Consider the following 12,630-nt stretch of genomic DNA (forward strand, 5'->3'; position numbering starts at 1 on the left):
ATAATGATTTAGTTCAGGGTTGCTAAGAAGTGAGCGCCACAACTCAACACATTCTGTTAGATGGCTGTTGTCTTTTAGCATCTCAAAAAAAGATTGTTTTTATTTATTTAATCAAATTATATTTTTATAATTTTTTCTTTATGTCTTATTGTCTTATTTTGTAATAAAAACTTTAATTTTAAAAAAATTGAATAGTTGATCTAAAAAGGCACCAAATATTTTGAGTAGGGTTTGAAGCCTATATAATTTTTCTGATTTTGATAGGTATATCATAATTATCTGCAATTTCTATAAATAAAGTAGCTTTTTATGTATGCTTTTATACAGACATTTTGAGAGTTCCATTGGGTATTGTTTGGTAGCTAGGTATACACCCTTCTTTCTCATGCAATTAAGCCTCCAAAGAAAAATTTAATAGTTAGTCTTAAACTTTTATATATTTTTTATACCTGAAGTTAATAATTCTCAAATACAAAATAATATTTACATGTGGTTGAACTACTCCATCCATCTTGCATTATTGTTATTGTTTTCTCTTCTTAGGTAAGTTGATCCATCATTTTTTTTTTGTTTACATTATTGTAAACTTTTTTTAGGAGATCTCCTCCAAGAACTTTTTGGTTAGGTGTATTGTATCCTGGTCTCAATGAATTAATCATGTTTATGAACTCTTGATTTTCAGATGCTTTAAATAATGCATTCGCACTTAAGAAAAACTGTGTTATTTTTTAAGGTGTTGGCAAACTTACAGAACTATCAGATGTCAAAGTACATTTAATAATCTAAGTACATATAATAAATCATTATTTATAAATAGATTGTCAGAGTTTTTATTCAAATATTTTGACAGATTGAGATTATAACCTTTCTTAGGAATGTTTTAAATGAAGCTTTGCTTGTTCTACAGTGTCCAACAAAAAAAAAGCTTAGGTAAACTCTCAAAAAATTACAACAAAAAAGAATGACAATCAAATATTCTTTACAATACATATATTTTTTAATACTATTTCAGGAAGAGATAATTCATTTCAATAGTGTATCTTTAATATTCTAGAAATATCTTTGGACAAACTACAACCACATGTTTACAACATTTTATTATTTGTCAATTAGAGCTTGACATGTTGAATTCCGGACAAATTTTTGGCGAGCTGTGATAAAAAATATTTATTGTGAGCAAAAACATTATTCTAAATTATTTTTCTCAAAAAAAGATAAGAAAACAACTTACTGAGTTTGAAAAGGGCCAAATTGTGGCATGGCATGAAAGTGGATACACTGACCATGAAATTGGAAAAAAATTGAATCGAGGGTGCACTACAATTCAAAGATTTTTGTTCAAGTATTATTTGACGGGAAGTTTTAAACGCAAAGAAGAAAGCGGAAGAAGGCATAAAACAACTGCCAGAGAGGACAAATTAATTATAAGAGAGGTTCGAAAGAATAGAAAGATAACAGCAGCTGAAATAAAAAGGTATTTTAAACTGGATGTTGACGAACAGACAGTTCTTCAAAGGATCCATTCTATTGGGAAATTTAAATCTTACTGGAGCGTTAAAAAACCATTTATTTCTGAAAGTAACCGGAAATAAGACTTCAATGGGCAAAGCAATATCAGAATTGGACAATCGAACAATAGAAAAATGTTTTATGGAGTGATGAGTCACCATTTTGTTTGCGCTTCAGTGGACGGTCATGTGTTTGGCGGTTACATAATGAACATTACAATCCATTAGTAACACAGCCAACAGTAAAGCATGATAAAAAAGTGAATGTATGGGGATGTTTTACTTCATTGGGTGTTGGTCGTTTGTATAAAATTCCTGGTATTATGGACAGTAAAATGTACAAACAAATCTTAATTCATCAACTGATACCTAGTGCAAATGAGCTCTTTAAAGATAAAAGTTGGGTCTTTCAGCAAGATAATGACCCGAAACATACGGCAAACAATGTGAAAAATTATTTGAAGAACAAAAAATTAGTGGTTCTTTCTTGGCCAGCTCAAAGTCCTGATCTGAACCCTATCGAGAATCTCTGGAGTGTATTGGATCATGGAATCAAGACAAGAGCTCCAAAAAATGAAGAAGAGTTGTTTCAAATTCTTCGAAATCAATGGAAGAACATTTCTGGGGAACTCTTACAATCACTTGTTGAGAGTATGCCTCGTCGGTGCAAGGCAGTGATCGAAAGCCGTGGCTTCACCACAAAGTATTAGTTTGGTCTATTTCATTATTTCAATAAAAATTCTCAAATTTTTGTCATTTTTTTCTTGTTTTTTTTCTATCTAAGAATCAATGCACCAAATAAAAATTTTTTGTTTATTTTTTTCTATATCAGTTGTAGAAATTTAGTTGAGTTCTCTTGCATGTCTATCTAAGCTTTTTTTTTTGTCGGACACTGTATCTTGTTAGCAAACCATGACAATAGTCATAAAAAAACTTTAGTAAAATATATTTTAAATAAAGTTAAAGTAGAAAGTTATAATAGATTTCAATATTATTAAACAAAAAAAAGTTTTAACAGGTATAAAATAAGAATAAAACTCAAAAAAATCCAAATTACCTAAAAAAAACCATTGGGTCAGATTTTTTAGTTTAACTTGGGTTTTTGCCAACCCTGATTTTGTTTTATAATATTTTATTAGTAGCACTTTTATATTCAATGTTTGTGTGTGTGTGTGTGTGTATATATATATATATATATATATATATATATATATATATATATATATATATATATATATATATATATATATATATATATATATATATATATATATATATATATATATATTTTGTTGTTAATTCACCTCCCCAAGGCCCAGAAGGCCACTAACGACAAGGAGGCTACTTAATTGTGGTTATAACCCTCTCTCAACTCTATAACTCCGAAACACGAACCTTGACAAACAAGGCCACTGCGCAGATAAACAAGTTGAGCGCCCCGGTTCTACCAGGGGCGTGGTGGGATTCGAACTCGGAACCTCTTGCTTATGAAGCGAGCGCTCTACCACTACACCACTACCGCATATATATATCTATATATATATATATATATATATATATATATATATATATATATATATATATATATATATATATATATATATATATATATATTTAAATTTTATATTAATGTTATATTGAATTTTATATTATAGATGGCATCAGTTTTTAAGGATACAATAACAACAATTCGAAAATGGACTTGGCATCATTTTTTTGTTTTTGTTTTAACATTTTTTGCATATGCATTTTTTCATGCATGTAGAAAGGCTTTTAGTAATATTAAAGACACAATGGCAAAATCAATTACTCCTCAAAACTCTCAGAACTCAACTGAACCATATTATCCTTATAAGACTTGGAATAAAGAACATATGTTTGAAACTCTTAATGATGCAAATGTATTCCTTGGTATACTTGATACATTATTCATGTTTGCTTATGCAGTCGGATTGTTTATTAGTGGGGTACTAGGGGATAGAATTAATTTGCGTTATATGTTAACATTTGGAATGTGTGGCTCTGCTATTATTACATTTTTATTTGGGTATTTAAATGATGTAATACACATGCAAAATAAGTATTACTACTACAGTCTTTTTTTTCTTAATGGTTTGTTTCAGTCAATCGGTTGGCCTGCAACTGTTGCAATAATGGGTAACTGGTTTAATAAATCATCAGGAGGCTTAGTATTTGGATTATGGAGCGGAAATGCATCTGTTGGAAATATATTTGGTTCGCTTATTGTTGCTTCATCATTAAATTATGGTTATCCAAATGGGATGCTCTTAAACAGTGTTCTATTATTCTGTGGTGGTGTAATTGTTTTTTTTTGTCTGATTATTCATCCAAATCATGTTGGATTAGAAACATCTGATGAGATTGATTCATCAAAATTAGTTGAAAATGATGTTCAAATACAAACCAAAAAAGCTATTGGGTTTATACAAGCGTGTTTAATACCTGGGGTACTAGCTTATTCACTTTCTCATGCTTGCATAAAATTGGTTAACTACACCTTCTTTTTTTGGCTTCCAACTTATTTGGCACAAGGGCTTCACTGGGAGGATGACAGATCTGATGAGTTATCAAATTTTTATGATATTGGTGGAATCATTGGAGGTGATTACACAAGTTTTTTGACATTGTTTTTTTTGTTTTAGTAATTTTTTATGTTTTCTATATAACTAGGTAATTTTTACAATTTTATGTCAAAAAAACTATTATCAAATTTTAGAATATAATTATTTATCCTTTTTTTCTATAAAAACTAGAATGCACAAAAGTATGATAGTACAAGACAATTGTACTTTTGTATGGTTTCGTTTGCTGTAAGCATATAACACGCATTAGGGTTGTCCATAAATTAGATCGGGCAGTTCTTGACAATTTTTGATGTGGCGTAACGGAATAGTAACAGCCTGTTAACAGCAGGCCTTCCCAGGAGAGGCGTGCGGTCGGTCGCTTTGAGTGACCACGCATATATATATATTTTTTGAGAGTTTGGCCACGGTTTTTTAGCATATATTAATGACGCATTTTTAAAAAGGCGCTGAAAAAACCTAACCAAATTGTCGTATTACTTTATTATTTTTGTCCATAATTTATTCCTATTATTAATATAAAAATATGAACATAAAAATGAAATATATATATATATATATATATATATTTATACTTATTTAAAAAAATTTTTTTTTTCTTATTACAATTTTTTTTTTATGTCTAGTAAACATAAAAAAAAAAAATTATTTATTTATATTTATTATTTATTTATATTATAATTATTTATAATATATTTTTAGGTGTTGATTCTTTCAGCAACGATATTTGAGACAAGTCGAAAAAATAAACAGAAAATGTGACCTAAAACTTTTTTAATCTATTTTGAAAAATATACTCTGGCGACGCGGGATGCGAACCTGGGTCTCCGCGGCGATATGAAATGTCATAACCGAATGAGCTACACGATTATATCTGGCCCAAGAACCTTGTAAATAATAATTCTTCTAGAACTTAAAAGTTATTTTTTGTAGAAAGACATACTTATGCGAAAAAATTTAAAATTAGAAAAAAAAATATGTAAAATAAAAAAAAAAAAATTTTGTTATAAGAAAAAAAAATTCAAAAAAAATATATATATATATACTATTTTTATGTTATTATTTCCTTATTAATGAAAAGAATAAATTATTAAAAAAATTACAAAATAATACAACGAATTTAATTTGATTTTTTCAGCACCTTTTTAAAAATGCCTTATTTTTAATATATGCTAAAAAAGCGTGGCCGAGTTATCCAAAAAAAAATAATATCCGTGTTCACTCAAGGCGTGCGACCGCACGCCTCTCCTGGGAAGGTCAGTAACAGAGTGTATACATCGACTAAGTAAGATTTAGGCGCAATTGATTTTACAACCAACATGTAGGTACATCAACTGAGAGTTTTGGTTTGATCAGATTTTAATTAAAAAACTTAAAAAAATTAATTTACTTAAAAAAACTTTTTTAATAAATAAAATGTCTTCTCTAAATTTAAAACTGAAAAAAAAAATGTTGCGTCACAAAATCAGCGACCCCTCCCCCCTTCATCCTTCCTCTTGCTTGTAACAAATCATCACAAAATCAATAACCCCTTCCCCTCCCCTAAAGTGTGACGCAATTCATGGACGACCTTTTTCCAATAAAAATATAAAGAAATTGTACATATGTATTTTGGTTTAGTACAGAAAAATATTTTATAGTTTATTGCTGGTTTATAATTGTACACAAAAGTAAATTAATTTTAAATTTTGATCAAGTTTGCCATTATGGATTTTTTTTGTAGTACTTTTTTATGAATAGTTTAATAGGTAACTGACCACCTTTGTGGATGTTGAAATCCTAAAATGTCAAGAACCAAATTCAAAATTTCAACTGACAATCAGATAAAAAGAAAACTGCTTTTTGTCGAATGGTAACTCTGTATTTCATCATTTAATTCTCTGCAAAAAATATTTCTTCTTTATGGTAAGGTTTTTAAACGCCCTGAAAGTTTGCACAATTTACAGATGCAACATATAAACTACCCAAAAAGTTTCACAACAGTATCTGTCAAAAAACAAGAACCTGCAAAACCATTTCAAAGAGATAATTACTTTCGATAAGATAATTGTCTTATCAAGACTAATTGTCTCTTTGAAATGGTTTAGATGGCTTTTGCAATAAATGAATAGGAATTTTATTAAGCTTTTCAAGCTAAAGCTCTTAGCAATTATTTATTGTTATCAGCTTTTCAATTATTGCTGTTGTTGACTGTTTGAAATCCACTGACTCATTTTCTTTCAATGCCGTCACTTTTATATTGCTCTTTCATTGCAGGTCATTGTTTTCTGACAGATACTGTTGTGAAACTTTTTGGGTAGTTTATATGTTGCATCTGTAAATTGTGCAAACTTTCAGTTGCTGTTGTAGACAATAATTTCAATGATTTTATGGTAAGGCATTTAAAAACCTTACCATAAAATCATTGAATCAAGAAGTTAACCTTGAATACTCATCATTACGTATAAAAGTTTTACAAGAAGTTAGCATTGAATACTCCATGCTGTTCAACTACATCAGGTTATTCCATGGTTCCTTTTTTATCACATACCTGCTTTTTAAATTTTGATTTGGATTGATTGGATTGATTGAAAACTGCTTCTACTGCTTTTCCAATAGACCTAGATTTTGGGGTCAATAATTTTTTTATACGTTCAATAAGGAAGTTTAGATCATCAGCTTTGGTTAGATCATCAGCTTTGGTTTCTTTATAAGAAATTCTGTTGGTTGATTCAAAGATACATATCTTGATTGATTGAGAGATAGGATTTTGAGTTATTCAGAACAAATGCAAGTTCCTTAATAACTGCTCCTTCAACTTGCTTTTTCCAAGTAAATGCTTTTTAAATGTTTTTCATAATAGTTCATTAATTAAACCGAGAGGGTGCATTTTTAAGTTCATAGTACTGTTGTAATTAAAAAGAAGTTATGATGGTCCATCATAGTTTCTTATTCCATATTATTAATAAATTTTATATCCATTTCTTTCTCTTCAGATTCTTCACTTAATGCTATTTTATACTTGCATTGAGGACAAAGCTTCTCAAATAGTGCTACGAATATGCCTTTACTGCATAAGTGCTTTGTTGCATTTAGGTTGATTTTCGAAAGACTGCTTGTAAAAGAATTAACCGTTTTTAAATATTTTGCTATAATAATAGCTTCTCTTCAAGACATTTAATAACCTTCTAATGATTGAGTAAAAGTTGATTTTAGAAAATTTCAACAGTCTTTGTTTAGAGTAATGAGAAAAAAACTTATTTTAAGTAAATGTGCAAAATTTTATATTTATTAAGTGTTTTTTGCACACTTTAATTTTTTTTTAATATTAATTTTTTTTAATTTAATATTAAAAAAATATATAAATGTTATAATGAAATAATGTTAAAAACATAATTTAATTAAGAATAAACAATACATTTTTTGTAAGTAATTACTATTTGTTGAAAGTATTTTTTAGTTTTTTCATATATTGGAACTTTCAAAAAATTGGTGTTACAAAAATTAAGCTTTTTTCTTTATCTTTTTATTAATTTTTTTAATTTTTTAACTTTTGTAAAAGAATGGTTGTTATAGAAACCATAACTTTGTATTGAAATCAGAAAACTGAAAGATATTTTTTCTTAATGAAAATATGCATCTAAAAGTTCTAAATTTAAAACGCTTTGTTATGCAAGCCATTTGTTATGCAAGCCATTTGTTTTTGTATAATAGTTAAAATTGTTTAGTGACTGCAAAATAAGTAAAAATTGTTATGATTTAAAATGTTTATTCAAGCTGCAAAACACTCTAAAGTATTGTATGATTTAGGTGTTGCTGCAGGAGTCATATCTGATATGATGAGGGTACGTTCGCCTATTGTTTGCATAATGCTTTTGCTTTCGATGGGTTCTTTGTATTTATATAGCATTGCTGGTGGAAACTATGTTACTAATGTTGCTCTCATGATAGTTGTTGGAGTTTTTGTCGGAGGACCTGCAAATACTATAAGTACAGCAATTACAGCAGATCTTGGTAAGCACGATAAGATAAAAGATAATGCTGAAGCATTATCAACAGTGACTGGTATTATTGATGGTACTGGCTCATTTGGAGCAGCAATCGGTCAATATTTGGTACCTGTTATAAACAGCCATCTTGGGTGGCATGCAGTTTTTTATTTTCTTATAATAATGGCTGGCTGCAGTTTGATATGTATTTTCCCCATTTTTTGTAAGGAGATAGTGTGTTTGGTAAATCATGTAAAAGAAACTCGAGGTTATGTAAAACTAAAACATGTAATAAATGAAAATTCTGCTTAGTTTATTTTTTAATATTTTAAATTAAAAAATAAACTAAGCAGAAATGTAGTATATATTTTATGGTATTATTTTACAATACTTTTATGAAAAATTTAAGATTTATATATATATATATATATATATATATATATATATATATATATATATATATATATATATATATATATATATATATATATATATATATACATACATACATGCATAAAAGCTTTGAAGGTACATACATTTTATTAGATTGTTATATAAATGTGACTATATTTCTATATTTTATAAATAAAAATAATTGTTTGTAAATACTTCATACCTTTGCTTAAAAATCTATAAGTTAGTATAAAAAGTTGAATGAATAAATATAATGCTAATGAGCACCACATATCATTATCATTAAAATGCAATATATCATGTTATGTTGACGACTGCATTGTTTTGACATTTTAATGTTTTGTCAATGCAGCATACTATTGACAGCTGCAACACGTTGTTTATTGTAGGCAACTGCAACTAAACTCCGTTTTGCAATCATACAAAACTAAGCATAATTTTTTTTTAAAAGTTTTTTACTTTTTTTAATTTTTAAATATATATGTTACGTACTTAATATTTAAACTTAAAATATTTTGAACAGAACAATACAAAGTTTTCTCTAATGTTGTATATAGTTCAGTTTTTATTAACTTTTTTATTAAATCATATTCAATTCAATAAAATCTCTATTCAAGTAAATCTCAATGATATTTAATTTCTCTTTTTTTAATTATTTTTTTTGCGGCTTCAGTTTTTGTTCTATTAAAATAAATTAAAATCTTAAATTTAGTTTTTGGAATTGGAGAGTTAAATTAAATTATGTTCATTCATTGAGGTTTTGAATGTTTTTCGATAAGTAATCTTTTTCTGAAATAGGCAATTATGCTAGTAAATTATAAGAAGTGATTAATTATGTAATAAAATGTAAAATATTTCTAGTGTTTTTTTCCGCCTCTAAAACCTGTGATAAAGGCCACAAAGTCTTAAAAAATTTTCGACTAGGTATTAATAAAAAAAAAAAAAAAAGCTCCTTACATGTGCAAATGGACCCCCTAAATTCGCTGGATAATTTAACAATAGATGCAATAGTATTGTACATCTAGAGTGCATCTTTTTGTGAGGAACCGGTCTGGGATACAAGTTAGTGGTCCTCTTGCTTTCATGTTGTGCTAAGAGACATTTGTTCGTTACTATTTATAAAATATCTATACAACGCAAGTATTTCTAATGTATAGAATAAAATAAGGTTAAATGGAATAATTAAGAATTTTAATTATTTATTTTATACGGAAAAAAGATTTTAAATTTTTTTATTTAAGTTGTAAAGAATGTTAAGCTGTATTTAAATGTATAAAAATCTAATAAGATTTTTTTTTAAGTTTTTTATTAAACTTTATCTGATTAAAAAAAGAATTATTCCATTCTACACTGACAAATGGGGAGAATGAAATACGCAAATATATGCGTAATTAACATTTTATTAAAAAAACAAAAAAGCAATCAATAATAACAATTAAAAAAACAAAAATAACAATTGAAAAATCAATCAATAATAATAATTAAAAAATCTATCAAATAAAACAATTTTTTATTCTTGTGATGATGTTGAGTCGTTGAGTTCTAGAGGTTGAGTTGAGTTTTCAGTTGTGCGGCACTTTTTGGTGCAATAAAACTCACCGCTTTTCACGTTCGCGTTGGTATGCATGTTTGACGTAGCCAAACCTTGCAAATTTGAATTTTCACGCTGCACAGTGGTCTGAAAAACTTAAAAAATTTTGTCTTTCTTTTATATCGATAATGCTGAATCCAATAAGGTTTTGTTGTTTAGATATCGCATTAGCGGCCCAGTCAAGAAATTCAGAATTAGTTTTTATTTTTTGCTTGTGTTACTTAATATATCGGATTTATATTTAAAAATTGTTGAATTGTGATTTGAATTGTGAAATTGTGATTTGAATTGTGATAATTTCTGCTTGTTTTACACAAGTTTTTCATCAATATTTTTGAATAATATGTTATACAAATCATAAGCAAAAACTCCTAAAATTTGTCATAAATTTTTTCATGAAAAGCTACTATTCTAATTTTTAATTAAATAATCAATCTAAAGATATATAAGTCAATACATTAAATAAAAACCATAACAGGGTTCCCACTCCTCCTTAAAAACCTTAAATATCCTTAAAAAAAAATACTCCTCAAAAGTCCTTAAATATCCTTAAAAAAAGATAAAACTTGACTACTCTCCTTAATTTCTCCTTATTTATTTTTATTTTTTAATCATCTAGGAAATTTTATTAAAGTGAAGGGTTATACTTATTAATAAAGAAGAAAATATATAGTTCTTTGATAGTTTGCAAACCTACATTTTGAATATATATATATTTATATATATATGAAATAATATATTAATTTATTATAATTTTTCTGTTTATATTTAAAATTAATTGGAAAAAATCAAATTCTGTTTCTAATGTAACTGTTTTCTCCTTAATTCCCCTTACTTTTTCTTTCAAAAAATTGTCATTTGCGACCAAATCTCCTTAAATATTAGGAAAATATCTCCTTAAATCTCCTTAAAATCCTTACTTTTAGCCTCAGTTTTAATAGTGGAAATCCTGCATAATATAAAAAGTATAAGTACAATACAATAATAACAAACATATGATTTAAAATGTGGTGTAAAAACAACACAAATCTAGTATCAATACGGTATGGTTTGCAATGAGTATTAGTTCCTTTATTTTTATTATCTGCAGCTGAATTTTTTAGGAGTTATTAAGCGGTAATAGATGTTACAAATATTCTATAAATAAAATGTTTTAATAGTAACTATTAAAACATTTTATTTATAGAATATTTGTAACATCTATTACCGCTTAATAATTCCTAAAATATTTTTTTTTAATATTCCATATATTTAACTAGATAAAAATACTTTAAAAAATGCATATTTTGGTAAATTTAAAATTTATGTAAAATGCAAAGTCCGACCTTATTAATATCTAGTTAAATATATGGAATATTTAAAAAAAAATGAATATTTGAATTATTTTCAACAATTTAGGTAGCAAGTACGATTGTATAAAGAAAAAAGAAACGATATAGGGGAAAGGCGCCTATGATGGCATACTTAACTTTGAAGCTTCATTATTCAGTATCCTGAAGACCAATAATAAAAGTTTTGATATGGATACATTCCTTGTTACATCTAGAACAATAATTACCCTGGGAGTTTTCATCAGTTTTATTTTTTTTATAAGTTATTCTTATTGTAAAAAAAGCACAAGTATGCCATCATAGGCAACCACTGCTCCTATGATGGCATAGGGGAGGATGGGGCTAGTTAGGATCGAGGGTAACTTAATGATTTCATTTAACCTTAGAGTCTTCCCTCAGAAAAGCCAGAAATTACTTGAAACCATCCTAATTTACCATTTCATGCTACACACCAGCATTGTAAAATTTTGCGCATGCGCATAGGATATATTACGTTTTACGTATTTTTTGGACCAAAAAAAAATTTTGGAGCATCGCTTTCTTTTAACTTTACTTAAAAATAAGTTTTTCTTATAAAAAAAAAAAGGTTTTCCCAACTCGTCAATATTTCAAGACCCCTAACTCGTCAGTATGCCATCATGGGTAAAAGTCATCATTTTCATTAAAACAAGCTGTGTCTGCTTTGTTCAAAAGATAAAATTAAAGTAACTATTCCACTAAATGCACAAAACTTGAATATAAAATGCATGAAAATTTCATTTCTGCACAGTTAATAGTAAAATCACAATCTTAAATACATGAAGGAAATAAAACTACAACAGCACATCCCAAAATCGATTTTTGTTGATTATAAAAACAATACTTGTGCACAAGGGACGTTTTTTCACTAAAACTAATGTAAAGTCAGTATAATCATGTAGGTCTAATCATTTTTTTACCAAAACCAATTTTAATGGTAATATAACCGCTATGCCATCATAGGCGCCTTTCCCCTAGGTAGCAAGTCAATTGTTATAAGATAAAAAAAGTTTTTTAAAAATGTATTCATAGAAACAAAACAAAAATAGAGACACTAGTATTTTTGATAACATAAAATAGGTATATTTTAGGAACTTTAAAGTTGGTTTAAATGATTATATTTGCAGTACCATTCCATATTTTACCTTGCTGAAGCTTTGCCTAAACCTTTTTGGCACTTTTTATACTTAAATTAGT

The 12,630-nt window shown here is 27.4% G+C and overlaps 1 protein-coding gene across 4 annotated transcripts in view; it reads left to right on the forward strand.

The window, feature by feature from the left end:
- The window catches only part of LOC136083906 (sugar phosphate exchanger 3-like), a 23,786-nt gene extending 15,304 nt beyond the window's left edge, over positions 1-8,482 (forward strand). For 3 of the 4 annotated variants that reach the window (XM_065803824.1, XM_065803825.1, XM_065803826.1), the window contains 2 exons: positions 3,164-4,130; positions 7,901-8,482. In XM_065803824.1, coding sequence (XP_065659896.1) covers positions 3,164-4,130; positions 7,901-8,391 — 1,458 coding nt within the window. In that variant the 3' untranslated portion in view covers positions 8,392-8,482. Of the gene's footprint in view, positions 1-431; positions 544-3,163; positions 4,131-7,900 lie in introns of those variants that run through there. The other variant, XM_065803827.1, reaches the window with a different exon arrangement.
- Positions 8,483-12,630: the final 4,148 nt, after the last annotated feature.

The sequence above is a fragment of the Hydra vulgaris genome, chromosome 08 (assembly GCF_038396675.1).
Source record: "Hydra vulgaris chromosome 08, alternate assembly HydraT2T_AEP".
Taxonomy (NCBI): Eukaryota; Metazoa; Cnidaria; class Hydrozoa; order Anthoathecata; family Hydridae; genus Hydra; species Hydra vulgaris.